This window comes from Brassica rapa, chromosome A07, assembly GCF_000309985.2.
Source record: "Brassica rapa cultivar Chiifu-401-42 chromosome A07, CAAS_Brap_v3.01, whole genome shotgun sequence".
Classification (NCBI taxonomy): Eukaryota; Viridiplantae; Streptophyta; class Magnoliopsida; order Brassicales; family Brassicaceae; genus Brassica; species Brassica rapa.
In genome coordinates, this window is record NC_024801.2 from 20,742,957 (window position 1) to 20,770,129 (window position 27,173).

The 27,173-nt window shown below is 34.6% G+C and overlaps 6 protein-coding genes, 1 long non-coding RNA gene and 2 other non-coding genes across 10 annotated transcripts; 4 read left to right on the forward strand and 5 right to left on the reverse strand.

Moving 5' to 3' along the window:
* Positions 1-156: 156 nt before the first annotated feature.
* Positions 157-1,396, reverse strand: LOC117125655 (NADH dehydrogenase [ubiquinone] 1 beta subcomplex subunit 2-like). Of its 2 annotated transcripts, none has more exons than XM_033274843.1 (4): positions 1,176-1,396; positions 950-995; positions 780-830; positions 157-264 (listed from the first exon to the last, which is right to left on the reverse strand). In XM_033274843.1, the coding sequence occupies exons 1-3, from the start codon at positions 1,274-1,276 to the stop codon at positions 780-782; spliced, it is 198 nt and encodes a 65-aa protein (XP_033130734.1). In that variant the 5' UTR covers positions 1,277-1,396; the 3' UTR covers positions 157-264. The 2 variants fall into 2 exon arrangements, with proteins under 2 accessions (XP_033130734.1, XP_033130733.1); XM_033274842.1 differs by lacking the exon at positions 157-264 and adding an exon at positions 279-504 and having other exon boundaries at positions 778-830.
* LOC103830622 lies at positions 279-4,205 on the reverse strand. Its single transcript, XM_009106438.3, has 5 exons — positions 2,665-4,205; positions 1,176-2,440; positions 950-995; positions 780-830; positions 279-503 (listed from the first exon to the last, which is right to left on the reverse strand). Exons 1-2 carry the CDS (start codon positions 2,775-2,777, stop codon positions 2,233-2,235), a joined length of 321 nt encoding a protein of 106 aa, XP_009104686.2. The 5' UTR covers positions 2,778-4,205; the 3' UTR covers positions 279-503; positions 780-830; positions 950-995; positions 1,176-2,232.
* A 765-nt stretch (positions 4,206-4,970) lies between these two features.
* LOC103830625 (dehydrin ERD14) lies at positions 4,971-6,017 on the forward strand. Its single transcript, XM_009106440.3, has 2 exons — positions 4,971-5,348; positions 5,485-6,017. The coding sequence occupies exons 1-2, from the start codon at positions 5,076-5,078 to the stop codon at positions 5,794-5,796; spliced, it is 585 nt and encodes a 194-aa protein (XP_009104688.1). The 5' UTR covers positions 4,971-5,075; the 3' UTR covers positions 5,797-6,017.
* A 306-nt stretch (positions 6,018-6,323) lies between these two features.
* Positions 6,324-13,563, reverse strand: LOC103830624. Its single transcript, XR_625750.2, has 2 exons — positions 8,123-13,563; positions 6,324-8,030 (listed from the first exon to the last, which is right to left on the reverse strand). It is a non-coding gene; the product is annotated as an uncharacterized LOC103830624 (long non-coding RNA).
* A 5,478-nt stretch (positions 13,564-19,041) lies between these two features.
* On the forward strand, positions 19,042-21,671 carry LOC103830627 (pro-resilin). Its single transcript, XM_009106441.3, has 9 exons — positions 19,042-19,254; positions 19,358-19,480; positions 19,792-19,872; positions 19,974-20,062; positions 20,147-20,221; positions 20,453-20,517; positions 20,598-20,663; positions 20,768-21,292; positions 21,382-21,671. The coding sequence occupies exons 2-9, from the start codon at positions 19,358-19,360 to the stop codon at positions 21,486-21,488; spliced, it is 1,131 nt and encodes a 376-aa protein (XP_009104689.3). The 5' UTR covers positions 19,042-19,254; the 3' UTR covers positions 21,489-21,671.
* Positions 21,672-22,076: 405 nt separating this feature from the next.
* On the forward strand, positions 22,077-25,230 carry LOC103830628 (protein Abitram). The gene is made up of 6 exons (XM_009106442.3): positions 22,077-22,758; positions 22,831-22,879; positions 22,958-23,084; positions 23,166-23,236; positions 23,322-23,394; positions 23,506-25,230. The coding sequence occupies exons 1-6, from the start codon at positions 22,557-22,559 to the stop codon at positions 23,623-23,625; spliced, it is 642 nt and encodes a 213-aa protein (XP_009104690.2). The 5' UTR covers positions 22,077-22,556; the 3' UTR covers positions 23,626-25,230.
* TRNAD-GUC lies at positions 22,086-22,157 on the reverse strand. Its single transcript has one exon. It is a non-coding gene; the product is annotated as a tRNA-Asp (tRNA).
* TRNAE-UUC lies at positions 23,945-24,016 on the forward strand. The gene has a single exon. It is a non-coding gene; the product is annotated as a tRNA-Glu (tRNA).
* On the reverse strand, positions 25,060-26,254 carry LOC103830630 (SKP1-like protein 1A). Its single transcript, XM_009106443.2, has 2 exons — positions 25,839-26,254; positions 25,060-25,468 (listed from the first exon to the last, which is right to left on the reverse strand). Exons 1-2 carry the CDS (start codon positions 26,145-26,147, stop codon positions 25,295-25,297), a joined length of 483 nt encoding a protein of 160 aa, XP_009104691.1. The 5' UTR covers positions 26,148-26,254; the 3' UTR covers positions 25,060-25,294.
* Between the last annotated feature and the right edge of the window lie 919 nt (positions 26,255-27,173).

Sequence of the window (27,173 nt, forward strand, 5' to 3'; positions counted from 1 at the left end):
GTTATCAGTCTTGTACTTTAATATTGCAACAAATGGTTGTGTCAAAGTGATCAAATTATCCCGGGACAATCGGTATGCATTTGACTATGTTCAAAAAAGATTTTTGCATGATTCAAAATCTCAGATTTATACACCGGTAATACAAACACCTACAAATAGACAGACAGACCATATGTCAATAGTTTGGATAACTTTAAATGTTGTTGAGTTTGGAACCATAGATCCAATCTTAAAAACCCTTCGCAATCAAACACTTGCGAAATCCTGCACACCAAGAATTGAGCAATCGATTTTATTTGTTTGTAGACAGCAAAACAACAAATATCATCAGTAACACCAACCGAAGTAGCAGCTAAAAACGGGAACCAGCAAATCTTACAAAGGTGTGTACAAAAACAATATCAGGTCTTCTTCACATTTCTCTTTATTTCGACATATGAAGCTGAAAATAAAACAGAGAGGATCCATTTTCTCGTCATGATCTTCAAAAGGTTCAGTGATACCTAACGTGAAAACCCAAAACCAGATTAGTCTCACGCAATTTGACCAATGTATATACAAAAGATTGTAACGAGGTTGCAGAGAGGTGAATTCGAGGGTAATATAGGACCATCATTGTATGGCTAACAACAAATTAACGTTGTGTCTCAATTAAAAGAAATTCAAAACATGTGCCACAAAAACTAATAACAAGCTTCAAGATAATGATCCTTTTTCAATATTCCGGTGATAACCAAAATGTTAATAAGAACTATCAAAAGCGTGATCACATTCATTACCTAGTGATGGTCTCCGTGGTCACCATGGCCATCCCAGGGGTGCCTCCATCCCTAGTAGTTGCCAAGTAACAAAGATCACACATTTAGCCACCACCATGGAGGGAGTAAGAAACGAAACAAATCAAATAAAAAAAACTATATCCGTAACAAAGAGTGAGAGTGTTACTTACCATGACTACAGGACCGTCTTGCTTCGCTCTGTACAGAATCCAGAACCTTCAAAAAATATATCAAGAAGATGAGTTTATGATGTGACTGGTTTCTTCAATCATAATCAAATTCAAATCAACATCTACCTTATTGCCTCTCTAATCCTAAGTTTGACATTCACAAGCTGAAACACGAATTAACATGGATTCGATTCTTCGAAAAATCAATTAAAAGATAGAGATGTACCACATGACGCCGCACAAGCCCTTTCCGGCGACGGTGTGCCACGTCTTCGGAGTTTGCACGGTGACTCCCTTGTATGTTATTCCTCCTCCTCCGCCACCCATTTTTCTCAAATTCGCGACAGCAATTTCAACTCTTTTCTCCTAACTGAGATTTCGATGCAACCATGTAGCTCGTGACTTTTTTTTATTACATGTTATTTGCATAAGGCCTCAACTAAAACGAGGCCCAACTGAAAGAAAAGGCCCATATCTGCAGATTTCATTCGTTTTGCTAGTAATTAACAACTTTTTATTCATGAACTGAAAACTTATTATTTTCTTTATTTTATTTTTTGAATAACCGGGAGGTGATTAATCCCCCAGGCCGCCGGGCGCAGCAGTTAATACCGAGAACATGGCCTAAACCCGTCTTCCTATTGGAAATCGAAATAGGGGCAGAGAAACTCCGAGCTCTAAACTATCTAACACACTATTAATATCACGATGTCCTTAGGCAATATATAAATGTATGAGTAATCCTCCACTTTTGAGTTAGTTTTTGGATGTGAATTAAGCCCATCACTAGTATATACTGTTCGTAAGAACTTATTATCTCCCACAATTCATTGTACCGGTTGATTGGTTATCAATTTTTGTTGTTTTTGTGGGTGGTAAAAGTTAGCGTTTTACAATATCACAACAAAAAAAAAAGAACATTCTCTCAAAATCTAAAACTGTTGCTTTTGAATGTAGTGTATGCGGACTAACATGTCTTAATTTCAAAACCACCATATACAGGAGAATTAAAAAAAAAAAACAATATTTTGAACCACTTTAGTTCCGAGTTAAGTAGCGCTCTGATTTGTCTAAGCTAAGCCCTGGAATAGCAGCACCCATCCATCACCTGGTTTCCAATATCAGGTCTATTCTTCAAAAGGACAGAAGCTACCAGAGACAAAAGTCTGACCTTAACTGTCTGTCTTCATCAGTATTCGTGCCACAGAGAAAAGAGTTGGTCATGGTTGTGTAAGAATATAAAAAGAGGTTTACACTTGCTGCTGCTCCTCGGTTTGGTCCTTTTACATAGAGAGAGGAAGAAGCATCCTCCGCTTCTTGTTCCTAGCTAGTCTCGCTTGCTTTAGAATTTTCATACAGAAGAGCAAAAGCAAGCCGACACAAACCAGGATGAATGCAAGTTGCAACCGCTTGAAGAACAAGGATACTGCTGAACACACCAGGAGTAGTAAGATCACAAGCTCCCAAATGACAAAGACCAGGACATGGACCCTGGATCAAAAGCAAATGACACGATTGTTATAAATACCATAAGTAACATGTCACAATCCTACAGCAACAGAATCAAGATGGTAATAAACTCAAAACACAAGAAATGAATATGAACGTTTTATTCATTACCAAACATAATTACATGAAGCGTTTTATGAAACCCATTAACATCGGGTTCGTGTTGGATGCAGATCTCAAATTTTTTGATTGTATAGTTTTCGAACCTGGAAGAAGAGAAATTGGAGGTGGAAGAGAAGAAAGAGACGGAGGCCCAATCATGCTTTGATCGAATCTGATATTCCCTGAGCTGCTCCGCTAGATTCGATCTCGTTATCATCGCTTCCTTCAAACACTAATTAAGAAGCGACGGAGAGAACACACGAGATGCAGGCAGAGAGAAAACAACTCTCTTCCACCGAGTCTCTTTCACTCTCTGTGTCAACAATCAACGGGTCGGGTTATAGATTGGATCCGTATTCATAGGCCCATGTTGTGTGTATTGGGCCTTTTGAAGGTACTCGTTAAGGATCTCTACTTATTAGCCCTTTTAACAGAGTTCACATTGAAACTATGAAGGGGAAAGGTTTTTTCATCTGACGGTCGATTATATTTTCAATTGAACGTTTTGAAATATTAGCAATGTATTGATCGAGTCCCATGTCCCCATCCATATAAAGTGAGTGATAAACATCGTTGAATATTTCTGATTTGACAACATTAAGGTTATTATCACGTCCACAAAACGCAGCCGTGTGACAAGCACAAATAGACAGAAAGACTAAAACAAACAAATGATGCAAAATAAAGCACTTAATCACTTCTTTTTTTTTTGCTAAATTAGAAATTTATAAAATCATTCGCAGTTCGCACTATATTCTCTTAAATATACTACCAGGTAAGTTTATCTTCTCACGAAAATGTCGGCTACAAGATACCGTCTTGCTATCACCAAAAATATAGCTCAAAGAACGAGGATAAAAGATGACCTAGAAAAGAATTGAAAAGGATGAGTTTGTTTGATTTCTCCGTTTCAATATAGTTGATATTTAGAAAAATTATTTTGTTTTAATTTATATGAAATTTTGAGATTTTAAGGTTAACTTTAATTTTATTGGAAACTGTTCAACCAATTAAATTTTACAATTTTTTTTATAATTAGTTAACAGATTTAAAAATTATATGTTTAAAATATTTTTTTAAGAAAAAAGTAGTTTTCTTGATCTTTGTGCACTAAAAATATCAACTAGTTATAAAACAGCTGGAGTATGTCTGTTGCAACGTCGCTGGTCACAAAACGTCTAGCTTAAAATTTAAGACCAGAGATACAAATGATGCATTCCTGATTAACATCTGTCCTTTTTAATAATTTCGTTTCTCAAATATGTTGAAAATGACATCCATATTATCAACATATCTCATTATCTTTAGAAACCCAAGTAACCATATACTCTTTGTTTCTTCCTGATTTCAGTATCTACTATCTACACATGAAATGTAAGTTTAGTTTATATATATCTACGAATGCAATAAAATATGATATACGTACGCGGAAAAAAATACTAACGTTCTCAAAAATATTTAATTGTTTTTCTCCAACAAGGTTCATGCAACGTGGCACCAGTCAATAAGTCAAGTGGACCGACATCACCGACACTATGTCTTTTACGCCAATCAGTACACGTTTTCGGGTCCTACGCAAGGACGAACTCCCATGTTATATTGACACGTGTCCACATTTTATTGCTTAGTATCACTTTTCTCTCTGCCTCTTTTTGTTTTTGTTAGAGTATTTGTACTCCCTACACACAACTTCCTCTCTATTTGCACTCCATACACTATTTCCCCTCAATTTTTTTCCCCCAACACTACCATTTTCCCTCAATTCAATGGTATCCCACTCTTTTCAGTGTATTGAGCTAATTTGCTCTTTTTGTTAATCTACTTTCCTATTACCAACGTTCATCGTCCTATTTCTGGGATTTGCAATTTCATCCCTATGATGCGTTGATTCTATATCAAGAATACCCGAACTTTAAGAAATTGATATTAGATGTCTTTTCTTTTAATTCTCCTTTGCTAGTTCCAATGATTTTTAGATTCTTTAAGTTGTCTGAACCAGTTAGATTTCGATTTAGCTTTATTCAAAAATAAAATCTTATACTATTAAACTTTTATTCAGTAGTCCAAACCAGTCAGTTTTCAATTTAGTTTTTTATTTTATTTTTGCAACTCTATCCAATTACTTATCTCATCCAATATTTTATTTGTTAATTTTAATTATTTGTCGAAGTTATTTAACATAGAATGGCCACCCACAACGTAGGTGGTACATTGAATTCGTCTAATACTACATTTAAAATCTTATCTATTTTATGTGACTGTTTTAATGTAATGACGAGAAGAAGAGGCCATAAAAAATGAAAAACAGAAGAGATAGTACCATTTTTTTAATTTATCTATGATATATTTTAAAAATGATCGAGCGTGAACTCCGTGTCGGTCCTCCTCACACTATAAAATGCACTTTCACTCATCTCATTTCTCATCAGCTCTTTATCATTATCTCGAGTCTCATCAACTTTTGAATTTGACGCATACTTTGATCCGTGTTTCGATTTTCTTGTTCTAAACAACTATGGCGGAGGAAACCAAGAACGTTCATGAGCAGGAGGTGCCAAAGGTAGTAATGGAGGAATCATCTGCGGCGACGGGAGAGGTTACAGATCGTGGTATGTTCGACTTCTTGAAAAAGAAGAAGGAGGAAACAAAACCAGAAGAGACGATCAACTCAGAGTTCGAGCAGAAGGTTCAGGTTTCTGAGCCGGTCCCTGAGGTTAAACACGAGGAAGCGGAGAAGAAACCTAGTCTCCTTGAGAAGCTTCACCGAAGCGACAGCTCTTCTAGCTCCGTAAGTTTTATATTGAACATTCAGAACAATATAGAATATATATATATATATATATATACACGGTGTTAGATGTGATCTTTTGATGATATATATAACGTGACCTAAATATATAAATATATGGATTTGAACTCGGCAGTCAAGCGAAGAAGAAGGTGAAGATGGTGAGAAGAGGAAGAAGAAGAAAAAGGATAAGAAGAAGATTGCTACTGAAGGAGAGGTGCAAACAGAGGAGGCGAAGAAAGGGTTTATGGACAAGCTCAAGGAGAAGCTTCCAGGACACGGAAAGAAACCCGAAGATGACTCAGCCGTTGCGGCTGCACCGGTTGTTGCTCCTCCTGTGGAGGAAGCGCATCCGGCTGAGAAGAAGGGGATCTTGGAGAAGATTAAAGAGAAGCTTCCAGGATACCACTCAAAGACCGTTGAGGAGGAGAAGAAAGATGATCACTGAAAACATGAATACTAATGATGATGAGAGACATCTCGTGTTGTTTGTGATGGATGATTATCATCTTTTTCTTTTGTGCTGTTGAAGTTTGTTGGCTTCTTTATAGTTTATTTTGCAGTTTCCCTATTTTTCTCTTTGTTGTGTGTTTAGTGTATGGTTTCAAGGTATTTTGAAGTTATGAATTCCTTTTAGTTTTCTAGAGAATAAGATAATACTCTAATGTCCCTGTGTATATTATTCAACCATTGTTCCTAGACGGGTATGCATGACCCCAACTTGACTAGCGAGTTTTCTATAATCAATGATATACTTAAAGTTCATATTTATGAAGTTAGATGAGTTTTTTTTTTATAGAAGCAACATCGTTCGTCACTACCATGACTTCTAGTGATTGATTTTGTATTGTTGTAGACACATAAAGTGAGTGAATTAAGATATTTCTATAGATTTAACTTACATATGGTAATCTGCTAGCTTTAATAAGAACAAATGATATCACATCAATTGTCCACCATCTTTAGTTAATGTTCTCAGTAAGAGTATCATTTGGCAGTGTATAATTATAGAGACGGGAAATCTCTGGTGAATTGGCTTTGACCACTTGACCCTCATAAGTCAGTTGTGGTTCAAAAACTTCTCAAAATTTTGAATTGGGTTTTGATAACGGGTCAAAACCCAATAGGCCTAATTACTAAGGAATCAAGTAGAATAATGATAAAACTTACCGAGTTAGGACGTCTGCCCTATTCGTGCAAATCACGTAAAATGCAAAGGTGAAATGGAGATAGACAAAGCGAAGAGAAAGATTATAAAGTTAGCGATTGCCTTGAAAGGAAAATTTAAATGGAACTGACACAACCCCAATGATGAGGATAATATTTTTCCATTATTCATATAAATGTATAAATCTATACCCTATCCGTAGAACCGTAGGCACACATCAAAGACGTTGTGCACTATACATATCTACACAGTCACGGAAGATCATATCACCACACGATTGTATCCAACTGTTATTTTTCTTAATTAAAAAATATAGACTAAAATCAAATGCAATGCATGTATGTAACACTGGCAATTTTATTGTTTCACCTATCCGCCATAAAACAGCAGCTAGCTTCTTGGTTAATCTAATAACGCAAGAAAATCTACACCACAGTTTTGAACCATCTAAAACCAAATAAATGAAAAATCAACATAAAGAAGACAAATTTAGTATGAAGTTTGTCTACAACCCGGTCTCATTCTTCGTTTCATATTTAGAAATGTAGTGGAGAAAATATGAATAAAGTATAATGGTAAATCCATTTTGTGGTAATAATAACTTAAACATAAAAATAAGACTACAATATTCAAGAGTGTAAGAATATAAAAATAGCTATTTTAAGATTGAACATGGGATTTCTCCGTCCATTTATCAGGTTGAACACTATCGTCACATAAAACATGCCATTTTACACAGACACAAGTAACCACTTTCTATGAACATAGATTCCAACTTCAAGAAAACAAGACATCATGATAACATTGTGTGGGCTTCAAAAACATAAAAAGGTAGAGTAAATTCTCCTTTTCCATTACCACATTCCCCTATGATTTCAATCTACATGTACCTTTTTGAGTAATGGGTCCTCATTTTTCATGAATAGCTTACCTTTCCTAGATGATGTAAACTTCTCAGACGCCACCACTACTCCCAAACTAACCTCACACTGGTCAACGCCATTGAAATTAAAAAGATGCGAGTTTATTTACAAGCAAATGTGATGAACGTATCCAGTCTTATAAACCCACCAACAGATTAGAGTCTCAGCCAATGAAAGCTAAGAACTTCGTCGAGATCAACCAAATCAAAGGAGATTGGAATTGACAAGTGAAATTGACTTAATAAAATACTAAGATGTAGTGATCATACATAATAATTAAGGTTGAGTATATCCGAGATAATACCATTTTTCCTCAAACCTAGATCTTAGTGTTCATCAAGTCATCTTGATCAACACGAGCCAATGCCTTATCTTGAATACAACAAATCATGAGGGGTTTTACAAAGAAACCCTAACAGATCTCTGTTGGCAGTATGCCCACCTCCCCCTCACAAAACACAACGTAGATAATACACATATACATAGGTAGGGGAGGTGGACAGAATGCCAAAGATCTCTGTAAGAAACTCTTTTGTCAAACCCACATGATCAAAAAGCTTAAAGATCCAAACTCTTTTCACTCGTTCCTTTCTGTCGAATGTAATAAAGAGAGGTAGACAATAAGGAACAATTAAGAAGGGTGTTCATATTATAGAAGAGGACAAAAAGAACTTAAAACCTACAGAGAACAACAGATGAGAGAAGCGAGACATGGAATGGTTGGAATATTTATGAGGTTATGAAAAGAGGCAGACGGGTTTCTCTTAATGATGGTGATGTACAGTTGTTGTTGTATATCAAGAAATTTATGAACCAAAAATTCAACATTTAAACCCAAAAAAATACTAGTAAGAAAGAAATATTTTTTATAAGAAAAAGACCGAAACCCTAGATTCTGTTGTCACAAAGCTACGGAGAAGATTAATAACACTCGTCTCGAAAACTGGAAACTTGTTGGGTTTAATCAAATGAGAAACTTAAAGATTCGGATTCGAAAAGACATAAGATCTAACAACTATTATGAACAGAAAAACAGTGAAGGAGAAAGATGGGATAAATGACGAATATATTATGAAAATAGAAGAAACTCAAGGGGGTTTTATCAAGGACGATTAAAATCTAATTAGCGAAATCACTTTGATAGTTTTCGAAAGATGAAATTCTAAGCGAGAAAACCGATAAACTTCTAGGGATTTTGTTTGAGGTTTTTCTCTTTTACTTTCTTCTGATTGTTTCTTTTTAGCAAATTCAACGGGGTTGTCTTTGATGCCTACTGCCTACCATTCCGTTTTTATTTTTCTATACTTTTTGTCAGGACCACAAGTTAAACGGCACCATTGTTTTCTTAATTTAATATGGAGCTTGATATAGCTCGATATATATTTTATTATACAATCTGAAAACCATTTTGATGTTCAATTAATTACCAGCTATACTCTAGTTATTAATGGGATATAAGTTGTGTTAAAGAATAAATTTCACATTAAAATACCAAAATCAAGAATTTAAACAAAATTACGCATGATAAATAACAAAATCAAGCATAAAAAGGGTAGTTTAACCTGGAGCTGCTATCTCTATTGGTAAAGTTTTATACCTTTATGCTATAGAGATAGAAGTCTAAGTTCACGTCTCAGCAGCTGCAAAATTTTGTTTGACAACTATTTCATATCTATGGACTAAATAAATTATAGGTTTCAGTCCATGACTTTTGCAAAAAATGTTGTTAGCTGTTTTTTATTTTCATTAAAATGCTCAAATGTTACAATCAAATTTAAAGTCGTGACATTGTAAAACTCTGTACGTATGCTATTTTGTTACAAAACACTGATTTGTCAATGAGAATCCACGTTTAATAACTAACATAATTAATAGTAGTAGCATCCGTAGCAAGTTAACAAGTGATATATTTTGATCACACGTCCGACGGTATAAATCGTTTAATTCGTAAATGGTCGGACGTACAAGCTTGGCATTTTTCTTCCCAGCTCCGAACTTTTTCATGTCTTGGCCATATTACGACACATACCAAAATAATTGGACGCTAGTAGAAATTAATAGAGAGAGATAAATAATGAGAGCTTGTTTGCTTGTGATTTTCGAAACATTTTTAAATATATTCAGATTGCTTTCTTTGTAATATTTATATATAGAAAAATTTAGAAATCGAGAAATACAAAAAGAATATTCACAAAAATATACAAAATATAAATATTTGTACTGGATTATTGGAAGTGCACTGTATTATATTTTTGAGAATATGTAAAATTAACAATTTTCTGACTTATGTTCGTGCGAGGCAATGTTCAACTGATGGGTCCTTTTACTACTCCACCATGGAGTGGATTGCAGAATCCTAGGCTCATGTAAATATAACATTAATGCTAGAATAACATAGAAGCTCAACCTTTTGACCTAGTAAGTAACCATGATACGCTTAAAGTTCCACGATGTATTTAAATAATAAGGTTCATCTCTTTTTTGTTTTTGTTACTATTTTTTTGAAACATTTTGTTTTGTTACTTTAAATTACGAAAAATACAACTAAATGACATAATTTTGTAATATAAGTACATCATATTTACTTTCTGACTATTTAACCATGATAAATCATACTCTTATTTCCCTTCTGTCGATTGAGATGTCGCACTCATCACTCCCACAACCTGCAAAGCCTCATTTATTCCTTTATGACAACTTGTTTTCAATTTTTTTTTTGTTTTTATATTCTACCCACTGGTAGAATTTACTTTACAAATGGAACAACTCCGATACAAAATGAACTTATTATTAGTGTGGATGAGAAAACAAATGCATGCCTTGCGTGTATTAACTGCAACAACTCATAATTCCATCCACTATTTATTGCCTCAAAATCTACCTCTCCCCTTCAATTTTCTCTCAATTAAATTTTCACATTTTTTCAATTTCCATTTGTAAATCAACCGAACTATCATACATTATATCATAACTCAGTAATTTTCATATTGAATCAGTTCAACTTATTCATTTCTCGAATAAGGCAAGTCTTTTTTTTTTTTTTTTTTTTTTGTCGTCTACCCATCTAAAACTAGATCAAGTGGAGAACAGACGTGCCGATTCTCCGAAGAGCATCTCCATCTGTCCGGGTCTGATCTATATGGGAAAAAGCATAGCCTCTCGTTCTTGCTTCTTTTGCTATATGTTCATGTTTAATCACTGTTAATAAACTCTATATGTTGATTTTGGATGGAAATTTTGTTTTAAAACACTTTTGGAAAAATTCCGAATATTAAAATCACTAAATATTTAAAACAGTATATATTCACAAAAATCAGTCTGATTCTAAAATGTTGTTTTTATTCTGTTAATAGATAATTGCTTTTTTGGTCTATATTTTGATTTTTTTTCAGTTTTTGAAAAAAAAATCATTAGAAGCAAGTTGAATTTAATATTAAAAAGACATGATAACAAAGTAGATTTGTATTTATTGGTAAAAAGAACAAATTTACTGTGATTTTCCATCTACATCTTTCTTCTATATTTGAATTATTATTATTTGACGATAAAAAATATCGGATTTTATCGAATAGTGAAAATATCAATAGTATAATTGAAATTATATAAGAATTGGCTTAACATTTTATTGTTTTGGAAATTAAAATGTAAAGCCAATTCTTATATATATATATATATTTTTTTTTGATCAAAAATATATAAAATTTGTCTTAACATTTTACTGTCCAGAACATTGACATGCTACAAATTTACACACATAAATATTGGAATTTATTAAGATATTTTTCTTAGAATAATGTCAAAAATTCAGCATTTTGTAGTATGTATAAAAACATTTTCAATCCATTCCATATTTTACTTTAAAATGAAATGAAAAATAAAGTAACGAACAAAGGATAAAAAAACGTTTATTCATTACTTAATTTTTCATTTTATTTTGAAGTAAAATATAGAGTTGGAACGAAAATGCTCTAATAATGTCAAATGTTATTTTACAGAATGGTCGATGAAAAGTGAAAACGTTATTATGTTTTCAGATTATAGGCATGAAAATGGGGTGTGAACTCGACTGCAAAAAAGGTCAACACTTTTGTTTCGCTTTTAGAAAGACTTTTTTTTATTTTGCACTCCAAGTTCGGGACATTCTCTTTATTCGTTTTTTTTCTTACATACTCCTCTTTCTACTTGGTTTCTCAGACCAGTTACTTTCTTTATAGTTTTCTTTTATTTGAGAACTACTTTCATATTATAGCTTACTAATTAATATCAAAAAATATTTTAAACGACAAAAACTTATTATTTAAAACATATAATTACACGTTGTGTGCATGACACATATCCATGACGTGTGTTGAATTCATGTCTAGAGCCGGATTTATTTTTCTAAACATTAGTATATCGTTATAGAGATTAATTTGTTATATCTATATATTGAATATATGTGAGTGTGTACTGTGTAGGGTTTAGAAGATAAATAATATAGCATCTTTATAACTTACATCATTCGTTTAACGCAGAGCTCGATGCATGGACAGATGCTTTTCACCCCACCCGAATGATTGCCTAAACTGATCTCGTATTTCGCCGTTAATATCTGTGGTTAGAAATTTTCGCAGTAAAATAAATGTATTTTAGTCTATTTTCTCTAATTAAACTATGCATAGGTTACTAAAAAGGCAACAAGGGTAAAAAAAATGCAGAGAGATAGTTGGCAAACTATAATTGCGAGTAGTGACTCTTTATACAGAAAGAGGAGCAACATTCGAAATGTAATATACACAGTATATGCTTTGTTAGGTTCTTATCAGTAATTTTCAGAAATGATCAATCCTCCCCGCTGTAACCTTGTTGACTGTATATATGTTCTTCATGGTTTTATGTTTCTTTTTTCTCTGAGAACGTAATTTAATTTACTTGAGGTAAATACAGTTTCCTTTTCTTGTCAATGCGTTTCTATTTGTTATAGACTACCAATAGATTAAAGTTTAAGACATATAGGTTATAAAAGACGACTAGACGACTCAAGCACCTTAGGAAGCCCGAACTTGACTTGTATGCCATACCCAAAAAACGTGACTTGTATAAGAGAAATTGTATGAAATCGTGTCAGTTTTGAATTGTTATCAGCATATGTTATTGTTTTTTCTGCAAATTTTTATATGTAGCTGACTGTATAGCTCCGTTACTAGAGAAACAAATCTGAAGTAAGAAACTGCGTTCAAGAAAAATCGAGAATAACATAAAAATTTATCAAAATAATTATTTATATATTTTCTCTCTTTTCCTCTAACTTTTCTTTTTCTTTTCTCTCAATTATTCCATGTTACTCTACTAATAATACTAACATTTTACAAATCATTTCTTATATATTTGGATATTTTCTCCATGGGTCTGCCTTGGAAGCACGTAAAAACCATGTACATATATCAAATTAGCAGTGATGTCTTCTAGATTTAATCCATGACTTCAACAAACAATAGTATAGTGTAAAAACTGGAAAGATCTAGGAGAGCTTCTATGAACAGAAGATCTTTTTTAACACCGCATGTCACGTGAAGCCAGAAGGTGTTCATCATTGATTTGATTTAGTTCTTTATGCTGTTCCCAAAATTTATATTTAAAGATTGATACAACATATGAAAAACTAGTCAAATATATAAGAAAATAACAGAGCATACCCAACCATAATACCAAATTTGATGTTAAATTTACACCAAATTTAATATTTTGATGTTATATTTATTTGTCATCTCCAACCATAACACCAAATGTTACACCAAAATAATATTATATATTATTTTATGTTTTCGGTTTTAATAAATTTTCTAATTTTATTATTTTTAATTGAAATTAATTATTTATCACATTTATATATTATGTTTTTTTGTAATTGTATGTTTATAAAATCTATTTACATTTATATTTTTGGTTTAACAATAGTATATATTTTATCTTTTTATTTTATATAAAATATTATATTAAAAATTACAAAGTATTTAATTATGAAAAGCACATAACACAATAATATATTTATTTTATGTTTTGAGTATTTATTTCAAATTTAATATGCATTTAAACTTATCCGGTTTATATTATTAATTTATATATTTTATAACATACTAATTAAAAATTATATTATTAAAAATAAAATCTAAATTTCTTTGATGTTTTATTTTTTACAATATAAATTATATAATAATAATCATTTAGTGATTTTTTACTTAAAAATAAAATAAAATTAACTATATAAAAATAATTTAAAAGTATGAATAATACAATATATTTATGTTTAATTATAATTTTGAACTGATTATTAATAATAATTAAATTATATTATTAAATGAAATATAATAATATATAATAATATATATTAAATATGTGGCGTGATAAATAGTGTTACACTAAATTTGATGTAATACTATTCACTTTATACTAAATTTGATGAAATTGTATAATTTTTAATGTTTCATTAAATATGAAATTATACCAAATTTAGTGTTTTGGTATCCCATAGGAATTTGTCTTATGCTTCGAATGGTGATTATCGTTCCGTCCCGTCCCGCAGTTAACAATAACAAAAATCTCTACATATACTATATATATATATTTATAACAGTTAAAACCGCACCACAGTTGAACCGCTTGTCTTGCACCGCTCAAACCGCAGTCACAGAGACCCTAGAAAAGACAATAGTGTTGGGTCTAACCTCAAGCGATAAGATACGAAGCTGTTGGGTATTGGCCTTTTGTTGTCAAGATTTCAAAACAAGAATCATTAAGTCCTATGACTATAATATGCACATCAATCAACTGCTTTATAAGATCTCTCTCCTCCTCTAGTCCTAGTCTAGTGGCCACCAATAACTCGTGTATTAATTTTAAAATTCTCTCTTTTATCCTTTAGCACGAATATGTACATATATGGATTGACCATGGAATATACAAGGCATGAAATCAAAGACCGTGCTTACACTAAAATGATTTACTTTTATGGTAATTATTTATCCTACCAACAAGCGCTAGCAACTTCCATCATCATATGATACTTAGCTTTTGAAATATAACACAAGTCAAATTACTTCTCATGGAAAAGCACAAACTTACTTTATACTCTTTCTCAATATTCTTCCAATTTTTTTCTGTAATGTCAACAAAAGAACAACCCACACCTAATGTTTTCTTTCTAATTCAAACATATATTCGTAAAATATTACGTCATGAATACGCAGGTGGTTAACATTATTTATTTTGTTAATCCCGGGATAGAAAGTGAATAATATATCTGGACTTTAGCCCGAACTTTCGAGACCAAGAGGAAGATTTGAAGTTTACTTGTGCCAGAAGGTAAACCCATGACCACTTGTTGCCAGAGTTCACTCTCTACCAGAAGAGTACCAAGAGACGTCTCGAAGCCTCATACACGGTTTCTTACCAACACCGACTCCGTATAGGTGACTTTGCTTCCAAAACGCGGACCCCTGACCAACTGTGAATATCTTCTCACCTCATAATGTCAATCTATCTAATGAATATAAGAAAAAGATGACCGGTTTTAAAGTAGATTGAAAACATCAGGTAGATAATTCAATATTAAACTGACAGTTTGAAGTGAACAAAATACCAGTTTGGAAGAAAATACCTGTGTGAAATAGGTTAGGTAACCTAAGTAGAGCCAGTTGCTTAGCAAAAAAAAAAAAAGAAAGTAGAGCCAGTGTCTTGGTTATCAAGGAACGTGACAGCGCTTGAAGGCCATCATCCCATTACACCATGTGGCTTCTCTTGGGGATCACCTACACACCAAAACTGATACTTTACAGCTTCCTATAGTATCATCAATGACTTGAGAAATGCAATAAAATAAATAATATGTAAGCAAAACCTTATGAATCATATATATATATACATATATATATATATATATATATATATATATAGATAAGGTGCTGACTGCTGAAAGAAATTATGTATATATTACCTGTAGGATTCCTTTAGTCGTGAATTCAAATGCAGCTGAAAGCTATCCCATGGCATCAATCCAATTGTATGCTGCGGTTATTGACAAAGAGAAAGAAAACATAATGTTACAATTTCAACCGCATCCAATATCAAAAGCAGAGCTGCACGACTGAAACCACTTGTCAAAACATTTCTAACGGAATAGGCAGACGAAGTGCTGTTGTACCCTGACTATAGTTTAGACCATGACCATTGCAACTGCATGAATCAAAAGAGTCATGATATATGAAAAGACTTGAGAAGATTTGATTTGACTACATATATCACCAAAGTTAACTTATTTTTTACGTCATACAACCGTTTAGAACTCCATAGTTAAGCGTACTTGAGTTCGAGTAGTGGAAAGATGGGTGACCTATTAGAAGTGATTTGCGATACCGTGTGAGTGAGGCCAAAGCACGAGAAAATGTTGGGTAGTGATTACATGGTGAGTAAAAAAATCTTTAGAGCCTTGGAAAAATTAACGCACCGCCCGTTAGATAAGATGGGACCCAAGGACTGAGTGAGAGGGCGTGGGTGGCCTATTAGCCGTGGGCGGAGGAGGCGTTACAAGTGGTATCAGAGTTGGTTAGCCATCTGGATTCTGATCCGAGAGGCGTCTTGAGACCTATCGTGGGGTGCAACGAGGACGTTCTGTTTGGATTGAATTGTAACATCCCGAGTTATGATATATGAAAAGACTTAAGAGGATTGATTTGACTAACTATGTCATCAGAGTTGACTTACCTTTTCCGTCACATAACCGTTTAGAACTCTAAAGTTAAGCGTGTTTGAGCTGAAGTAGTGGAAGGATGGGTGACCTATCGGGAAGTAATTCGCGATACTGTGTAAGTGAGGCCAAAGCACGGAGAAATGTCGGGTGGTGATTGCATGGTCAGTCAACAATAATTTCAAGGAAAATTTACGCACTGGCCGTTGGAACGAGATGGAACCCACTGGCCGAATGAACAAACGTAGGTGATCCATTAGCCGTGAATGGACAGGGATTACAGTAACATTCTCCAACTGAAAATAACTGTTTTGCTGCTTCTATGTATTGAGCTGAATAACTAACCAGCTGCATTCAACTTCACAGATTAAGAGTACCAGAAACAAAGAAAGGGAAAAATTATTTCTATTGTTTTGTAGCTGCTTATATGTATTTTTCTGAATAACTGCACCAGTTTTATCTCGCAGATGCTGAATATCTCTTATATATTATTTGAGGAGTATTGAAAATAAATAACTTTTAGTTCATGTGTGATTTACAAGAGTGTCATTTCCTACGTGTCAACCTCACAAACACTCTCACAACCTATATTCAAAAACCCTTGGTTAACTAGACTTATTACAACATATGCCATTGGTCATTACAATATAAAATGTGTACGATTTATGTTTGCGCATTAATACTTTCCATGTTTTATTACACGGAATATAGCAAATGTAACATTTGATTTACTCATCGAAGGTTTAAAAGTCTATATAGATTTATATTAATCATGTAGCATTCGACATCTATCTTATTAAATCAAAAAGATCTGAGACTTCGAATCATATTATATTTTATATATTTAGGGAAAAATACAATTAAATATATTGGCTTGATAACATCAAACAATCACTTTACTTTATATAATATTGAAAACTATAATCTAAATTGAAGTGATCGTTTGAACTGGTTTTCAGTTAGTCAAGTTTGATGTTAATTTATTTGATAAGAATCCATATAAAATTTTGGGTTATGACAAAATAGACTATGTCGATATGTGTATTACACATATATAAAAATATAGAAATATTAAAAACCATATAATACACTATGTCTATTTGTGTATTACGCATGTAGAAATATATTAAATATATGAAAAAAATCAAACACAATAATTTGAACATTGATTCGCTTGATGTATTTTCCTAAAACATCAAATATGAATTCTCAATCACGATTTACTTGCATCACAACCCACATGATTTACGTGATCTTCATACGTTGATTATGCCATTTATAATTTATAATTTATAATTGTAGTTATAGTTGAAACCTGCAATATGGGTGTGATTCCCTTAATTATTCTATTGATACGCTAAATTTATTTAAAATACATCAAATCTTCTGTAAATCACGGATTACTTGGTGGTTTTTAATTGACAATCTCCACAATTTATCACACATTAGGAATCTAAATGCGTAAATGACTATAATTTGTTTATATTTGTATCAAATAAAATGCTTTTATGGTATTAGAAAACCATAGTAGTAGAATCATACAAAAAAAAATGGAAACTAAAAATCTAAGTGACTCAAATTTCGAAAGACACATGTGACATAATCACTGATTGCTTTCAAATATTAATTTAGAATCCATGTACTAGGTTTGTTTCCTAAAATACAACATACATATCGTGTAATTTTCGGAACCTTGCAACAAATATATTGTGATCTCGATTTTGAATAATAATGATTTTAATGTGGCTATTAATTGCGTCGAGTTTATCCTAGACCTAGACACCTTGCATATATATATATATATACTTGGCCTCATAGCTACATCCTCACAATTATCTCCTTCTCAATACTACTTTAGCACACTGCATTCAAACAATCACAACAGTCATGTTTCCTCAATTTTTTTTAAAAATTATATTTTGATTCTGCAGGGTTTTATTATTATTGCTTATGTTGCTTTTTATCTTTAATTCATAATTGATTTATATTAATTTTTTGTTTACTCTTATCACTCTTATTGATTCTCTTCCATTACTTATAGGAGAAATAATCTAAAATATAAACAAGTTTAAAAAAAATATTAATTTGTTAGTAAAACGCGCAATTTTGACTAATATTTTATTTTTGAATATTTACCATTTTTTATAATGTACCTTTATAATATAGATTACTTCAAATTACTAAATTCTTAAATCTACTCACTCCGTGCATGGCGCGGATTATCACCTAGTATTATATATTTCTACAAACCCTTAAAAATACAAAAAAAAATATCATACATATATACAAAGAACTCATTCTTTCTTTTTACATCGTAATATCCAACACTTTTTTGTTTTGTTTTTGATCTAACAAGACGTTGAGCATATCGCCTGTACAAAGATTCTGATTCGAGCATTGTTCACAGTTTACAATGTATTGGATTATGAAACAGTATTTGATCTAGGTTTAATGGTAGCGTTATTTGATCTTTTGCAAAGCTGCTGCCACTAATCTATATAAAGCCCAACCGTACTTTTCGACAAATTGTCCGAGTGTACGATCTTTTACAGACCCAGCACGGCCTATATGTCGATATTGGCAATCGTACTTTCTTAAATAAAAACCATTATAATTTTGTTGTGGAAAAATAAAAATAAATGGACAAAACAAATATACGTAGTCTTTTTATTATTTTTTTGACTGTTACCAGTTACCACCGATTATCCAGAAACTTTCTATTTATAACTTGTAGATTTGGTTTTCTTCAAACAATTTATTTTATCCTTTGATGGATAAGCCATTTAGACCTTTTTCCTTCGTATTATGTGCAACTGGATAGATAATCTTCTTGAACCGAGAAAAACTGATGTGAACCGAAGTTAAGAACAATCCCGGTACGAAACCTGACTATATTCCTTATTGCTATTGGCTGGTTTAATAACCGGTTGAACCAAAACCGGTTAGGGTAGTGCAACGTGTGGGACTGTAAATATCAGAGTGACGATTGCATCAGATAGCTCTCTCTCAGGGCGTAAAAGGAAAGAGACGAAGCCGTACAAAGAGGGCTCTTCCACCATCTCCGTACTATCTGAATCTTCTACTCCCTCGAAGGTAACTATCCTCAGAGCAGCAATACCGATTGTTTCTGTCGTGTTTTCTAAAAAGTCAAAATCCCTAGCTTTGTCGTTGACTTTCCATTTTTGGTGGAATACAGATGGAGAAGTATGACCGTGTGGTGAAGAAGAAGGAGGAGAGGACGATTGATGCGAACGAGATTCGTATCACTAGCATGGGCAGGGCACGGAACTACATCACCTATGCCATGACTCTTCTTCAAGTATTGTATTTACTCTTTGACCTTGTTGTTATAAACAGTTTTGCACCTCAAACGTCGACGTTTTGAGCTCTGTTTGTGGTTTTGATAAGCTCTTTATAGTATAAGATACAGCTTACCTTCTGTTAGCTCTTTATAGTATAGGCTTGAGCTTAGCTCAACGTATAGGCTAGATATGAGTTTTACCTTCTGATAGAGAATGTTACTGATTCACGGTTTCATGTGATGTGGCGGATAGTTGATTCTAAGTTATCTGTTGAGGTCCTTGGGGATTAGTTGAACAATTTTATTTAGACTTTGTTCTGTATGTATAGGAAAAAGGGTCGACTGAAGTTGTGTTCAAGGCAATGGGAAGAGCTATCAACAAGACTGTGAACATTGTGGAGCTGATTAAGGTAATTTTTTAAAGTAGTTTTGTCTTGTCCAGTTCACAAACCGTGGTTCAGATGATGGGTTATCTGAAAAATGTATTTTTTTTAAAAACTATGTAACGCAGAGAAGGATCCCTGGTCTTCATCAGAACACATCTATTGGATCCACCGATATAACAGACACATGGGAACCTAAAGAGGAAGGCCTTCTACCGTAAGGAGTCATCAAACCTAAAAATGTCTAATATGTATTATGCTTGTTTCATTGTTACTCATTTTTTGTTGTTTTGTCTTGAAGTATTGAGACCACAAGGCATGTTTCCATGATAACCATTATCCTATCCACGAAAGAGCTTAATACATCCTCTGTTGGGTGAGTTTTTTTTTTTTTTTTTGATCCTTCTGATTGTTTTTGTTTTGAGCTCATTTGCCGTAATTATATTCCTTCGCTATGTCTCAAGCAGTTATCTCGGCAGAGACTGTCTCTGTCCAACATATAGATTGCATATTCTTTTCGACAGGGTTCTTTACTGTCTCCCTGATTTATAGGCGGTTTAGTAACTTTACAAATAATACTAATAATTTTTGTTAAATGGTGCTGCAGGTATCAGTGCCCAATTCCTATTGAGATGGTGAAGCCTTTAGGCGATATCGACTATGAAGGAGGAGGTATGTTTTTCACTCTCAGTGACCCTTTTAATTTACCCCTTACTCTGGTCTTTATAAGTTTTCTTTTTATACTCCCGCAGAGGGTTCACCTGGTGGCAGAGGCAGAGGAAGGGGAAGAGGAAGAGGGAGGGGAAGAGGTGGCAGAGGTATGCCTTAGGCGTGTTCTATTTAGATCACCACACTTCTGAATCTCAGCCTTCATTTGAGATTTTAACACACATTTTTAAATTTTTTTACTTTTTTTTGGCAGGAAATGCATATGTGAACGTTGAGTATGAAGATGGAGGTTGGGAACGTAACCAGTCTTATGGTAGAGGAAGAGGCCGTGGCAGAGGACGCAGCAGTCGTAGTCGAGGAAGAGGAGGGTACAATGGTCCTCAAAATGAGTATGATGCACCAAAAGATGGAGGTTACGGTTATGATGCTACTCATGAACACCGTGGATATGATGATCATGGTGGTTATGATGGTCCTCATCAGGGCCGAGGTGGTTACAATGGTCGTCAGGGCCGTGGTGGTTATGATGGTCCTCGTCATGGTCGCGGTGGTTACAATGATCGTCAGGGCCGCGGTGGTTATGATGGTCCTCGTGAGGGCCGTGGTGGTTATGATGGTCCTCATCAGGGTCGCGGTGGTTACAGTGGTCGTCAGGGTCGTGGTGGTTATGATGGTCCTCATCAGGGCCACGGTGGTTACGACGATTCTCATCAGGGCCCTGGGGGTTATGATGGTCCTCAGGGTAGTGGTGGTTACGATGCTCCTCCGCAGGGCCGTGGTAAGAATAGTCAAACACTCGGTTTTTTTTTTTAACTTCGTTATTAAATCGTATTTGGGTTGAATGAAGTTAGAATTGGTTTAATACAGGGCGTGGACGTGGAAGGGGAGGTCGTGGAAGAAGTCGAGGAGGTCGTGGTGTTGGTGGTGGTTTCAACAACAGCTCAGATGGACCAACAAACCAGGCAGTCGCTTGAGACATGCGAGTGAGGTTTCTGTTGCACAAACATAAAATGAAAAAAGCCAAGTCGTTGGATGTTTTTTTCTTCTATCTCCTTGCTCTCTTCTCTCTATATGTTTGTTTATGTCCATCAAGACGACATGCTTGCCATAAATGTATCTTTTTTTTATCAATTGATTTCTTTAGTTTGTGACAGTTTTTCTTTAGAGTCGCTTTAGAGAACTGAACTACCGAGGCATTTTTTATAACCTCTTCTGTTTAACTGTTTTGTAGTGGTGGGAGTGAGACTTAAGTTTGGACAAAATTAACATTTTTGGTCTTCACTTATCACTTCTAATGCTATAGGAAACAGTTTATTCTTTTTGTTCTACTATTTGCAATATTATATGAGTTCAAAGACTTGCTTCTAAGCATATTGCGAGGCGTAACCAGAGATATTATACTTTTGAGCTCTAATAAGAAAGCAACTCAGTTCTCGAAATGACTTGGCTTTAAGTTTTTTCTGCTGTCTCCTATCTGATTATAATCTGGTCTCTGATAGAGGCAAATATTATGAGTGACTGACCATGACGAAATACCGTGGTGTGAAAACGTCACCGTAACAAAAAGAATGCGCCGTTGCCGGGGATCGAACCCGGGTCACCCGCGTGACAGGCGGGAATACTTACCACTATACTACAACGACTTGGTTGTTGATTTATGAAGAAAGCCTTTAATAAATGCAAGACGTGGAGATTGAAATTTGTGGAGAAATGACTCAGGGCGTGGAGATGCAAGACAATAAACCCCCAGTTCAGTCCACCATGTCTCTCTGCTACTATACCTCCACGCTGGAGAAGGCTCTTAGGCCATACTTCGAGCTAGACCAAGTTTTAAAATGTGATAGTTACATACAGAGCATGGTACAAAACCTTTGTAGAATCTAAATGGGCCTTAACTTTTTCTTAGAGAATCTTAACAAAAGATAAGGCCCATTAGTTATCTCCTCTATGATCGGCAAAGTAAAGTCCGATTGTTTTCCGCCGTCGTAAGGTTACAAACTCAAGAAACCGATTAGTTCCGAGTGTTGAAACTATCAAAAACAATGGAGATTCAGAAGACTGAGGTAGCAAAGAATCCAGAAACCGATGATACAATCGAGACAACGAAGCAAAACCAATCCGAGGAGGAAGTAGAACATTGCGACGAAGACGAATTGAGAAGTCTGCTGCTTTCAGATATAGGAGACCTTCCTCTCTCTCCACCTTCAGCTACACAAGTCAACTTCGTTTCTTACTTCATCACAGGTTCTTCTCTCACATTCATTCATCTAACTCTTCTCCCAAAACCCTCCTTTTGATAGTGTGAGTGGTTTGCAGATTTCACTAAACCGGGTCATGATCAGTATATCTACCGTCACGCTAATGGGTATCTCAAAAGTCTCTTCCTTTATGTCTTCTGAGAATCAATTTGAAAAATGGGTTTCTTGCTTGTGTGTATGTTCAGTTTGTGTGTGATTGGGTTAGCTCCTACGCATATAGCTTTCAAGGACGAAGGTGGGATCACTAATATTGATTTCAATGTCGGCAAGTCTGATCGTAGCGTCTTGAAAGTCTCCGGCAAGCGTAAAAAGGTTTTTGCTTTTGTTACTTGCTTTCTTCACTCTTTAAGACTTGTGTTGTTGTTGTTGTTCAAATGCTCTTCTTGTGTGCAGAATGCTATGCGGTCTGAATCGAATACAGCGTTGTGCAAAGTTTCAACTGCTAAAGATTCTTATATTGTCAGGTGCAAAAGCTTCTTTCCTTTGTTTTAAGTTTTCTCATATGCCAAAAAAATTGAAGTTCTCTTTGTTGTTTTTTTTTTCTTCTAGGTGTTGCGTTAAAGGTTCTCTCTTGGAGGTGAATGAGAGATTAATCAAGCAACCACAGCTTCTCAATTCATCGGTAAGAGATAAATGTAATAACTCTAATGATATTTTATATATATATATATACGAGTGATGATGTTCTGTGTTTTGATTACATCTTTTTTGTTACAAAAATCTGATTCTTTAGGCTGATCGGGAAGGGTATATTGCGATAATCATGCCAACAAGACCTGCAGATTGGACCAAAAACAAGGAATCACTGATAACCTTGGAGGAGTATAAAGCAAAGAAAGAGGTGTCTCTATGATACAGTTTGCTGTAAGCCTGTAACCAAACAACGGTTGATTTCTTTAGAAGTCATGTTTGCTCTCAAGATTATGGTTAGGCTCAAGTCTGGTTAGCTAAACAACTTTGGAGGTTTATCTAGAGTATTCATAAAGCTATTGTGTTGTGTATTAACTTTTTCTGGCAACACTTTTGAAAGCAAAGATCATTTTGGACTATGTACTATGATGTTTTTCATGAACCACAGGTTACAAAATTAAATAAGGTTTTGCATTGTTTGACAACTGGCATGCAATATTACAATAATAATTACAATCAATATACACAACACTAAACATCAATCCGTTGTCGTCCAGCGGTTAGGATATCTGGCTTTCACCCAGGAGACCCGGGTTCGATTACCGGCAACGGAGCTTTTTGTGCTAACATCAATCCGTTTTTTTTTTGTTCTAAGCAGTGTTATTTTCTTGGTCAAGCGAAAGAAACCACAAAACATTTATAGTTACGGACAACGTCCCTTTGTTCTGCTGCTTCTGCATCTAAAATTTATATCAGCCCAAAAGAATTACTGTCTTCAGTTGATTTGATCAAGATTTTACTTGTAACAAGTTCGTGGATTACTTAAAAGGGGCTTTTGTTCTAGAGATGTTCTGGAGAGTCTAGCTTTCATGTCTCTTGAATTGTGTCAGCTGTGCATTAGTGTTTATACTATCTGAATCATGGGAATTCATGCTTACTATTTTTGCCATCAACTAGAGAGTGTCGAATGATTCATGTTCACTTGCTCTATAGATGTTATCAGTGAAGTCTCAGCAAAAGGATGAATGTGATTCTTCTACTCTCTTATGTAATGTTATGCAGTGTTTCTGTGCGTGCATTTGGGTTAATGGAAAATCAAGATAACTAGTTAACAACAAGTGCCCGCAGGATGGACTCTACTTGTATGGAAGTACAATACAATAAGCGACAGATTTGGTTATTTATCACTCCGTTTGCAGTTATTTGAGACCATAGACAAAGAACAACCGAACCATTTTAGATGTTCTTGGCTCTCAAGGTAACCTACTGTGTGGTTTGGAGGCTGAATATGACGGCGCAAGTGGTGTGAGCTAACTACATGTTCTTCTTTACCGTTTTCATCTTCTCCATCTTTGTTTCTTCTTCTTTACATCGTGGACCTAATCAAAAGCTATATATCTCGGCTCTGACGATTATTATGGGGGCTTAACTAAGATTTGGGAAGCCAGGCTGAGTGCTTTGACAAGTATATTCTCATTGTCAGCATAACTACTAGACTGCCATTATATGATCTCACTAGACAGAGTAATGCTTCAGTTAATGTAGTGAAGCAGGACTTGTTATCTTCTGGTGAATTCATCCATTGAAGAAGAGACGAACAGGTCACAAAATGAGCAGTAAATCAGATCAACAAAGAAACATGTGTAAGACGGGAGATGAAATGAACAAGATCATGATATTTGCAAGGCAAACCAACCTCACTCTTTAAGAAATGAAAAGCACAAATCCAACATTGGTACTTAATAGTCATGAAGTTCAAAAGGAAAATAGCAGAGAAACAAAGTCATCATCATCCACACTGATCATCCACGGAGATAAAAAAAAAAAAGGCAACAACATAAAGCGAGAAACTGGTTGGTTTGCTTCAACGATCTCTCCCACTCTCTCACGCATCATTCAAAAGCCCATTGGTTCTCCCTGCGCACCTCCTCTTCTTCCTCTGGTGAAAAGTCGTTCTTGATGTTGAAGGTCGTGCGAATCTCCTCCGGAGTCTTGCCCTTGATCATGTCAGCCACTGTCTGGCATGTCAGGTCGAGAAGGTTCTTGATGTTCAGATAATTAGCAGCCTGCAACATCCACAAAAACAAAAATCTTAGATTCAAATGAACTCTATCTATCTTAATCTTAGTAAAGATCCAATCTTTACAAGAATTGCAGATAAGGCATAATGAAACCCTAATTTTCCAAAATCGGGAACCCTAACAATCTCAATCTCACGAAAGATCCAATCTTTAAACGAAACCCTAATTTTCAAAATCGACAACCCTATAACAGTCAACAAATCTCCGATTCAAATCACGATCGATTCCAAAAGAACCCTAACAATCTCAATCGCAACAAAGATCCAATCTTTAATCGAAACCCCTAAATTTCGTAACCCTAATTTTTTTTCAAAATTCGAAAACCCTAAATCAATCAATCAAGAAGCAAACAAACCAGGATGAGTTCGAAGAGGGTAGCTTGATCGATCTTCATAAACTCAGCATCCCAAGCCTTGAGGTCATCGTCGGAGGAGCCACCGCCATCGACGGCCTCGCTCTTGGAAGCAGCGGCATCGACGTGCTTCTTGCAGTACTCAATCACCTTGGCGAGGATCTTGCTCGTGACGTTGGGAAGCGGGACTCCGTTGTCGACGCAGTCGTCTTCGACCATGTGGGCTATGGTCTGAGACTCGAGAGCCACCGCCTCGTCGACCTCGAAAGACTCGCCATCGGAGCTCTTCAACACGATCTTCTTCGTCGACATGTTTGTGAGGAAAGGCGAGAGGAGATTTGAGAGAAGCGAGATGAAGTGGAGGAGATAAGGAGATCCCTAATTTTCTTTTTTATAAGTGGGTCGATTGTTAGAAAGTCATCGCGAGATTATATTTCCAATTATGAGAAAAAGAAATATAGAAAATAATCCTAATTAGTTGCTCAAAAAAAGAAAATAATCCTAATTTCATTAATCTTAACTTTTTAAGTTAATTTTGATCCGATTAATTCGTTATTTGGACTTTGGATATTTTGAAGAATGAAGAGAGAAATGCTTATATTGTTATGTTGAAAACTAACTTCCGAGAAAATTCAAGTAGTCTGCGATTATACGTTTTGACCCTGTACATACAGTTACACAATGTGGTAAACAGGTGAGTAAACTGTAGTAAGAGCCGGCCCTCAGATTTAGGGGACTGTAGGCGGTTTTTAAAAAAATCTCAGCTAAAATTTTTTTTGGTAAATTTGGGGGCTTAAAAGAAATTTTTTGGGGGCTTTTTTCTATGTAATTTTTTCCAAAACTTTTAGGAGCTTAAGACCAATATTTCGTTAGGCTTTGCCCAGGACCGGGCTGTAGTAGATGCTCGGTAATAAACCCGATAAATCATCTCTTTCATGGAAAAAAATCATGGTAAGCTGAAGTAGATGCTTAATAGAGAAGGATGATGGTACCGGTAACAGAATCAGTGAACCCACCAAATGATTCATCCTTAAAGAGTGGTATAACAATGCTCGCATAGTATTGACCTGAAGGAACCCTTTGGAAATCAAAATTACCAAACCCGTAAGTAGTTGACTCGTTGTGGTAGATTCTTAATTATTTGTTACGAGTTCTAAGCTAAACAACCAGGAGCTGCGCTCTTGCTATTGAATATGCTCTCACTCCATTACAAGTTTACTTTATTTTTTTGACCAACTACTTCATTTAGATAATTAAAGAAGTTCAGCAGATAGAGATTCAGTCCACATGTGAGCCCAATACAGATAGATGAGTTCTGAGAGTGGTCTTGGCCAAAGA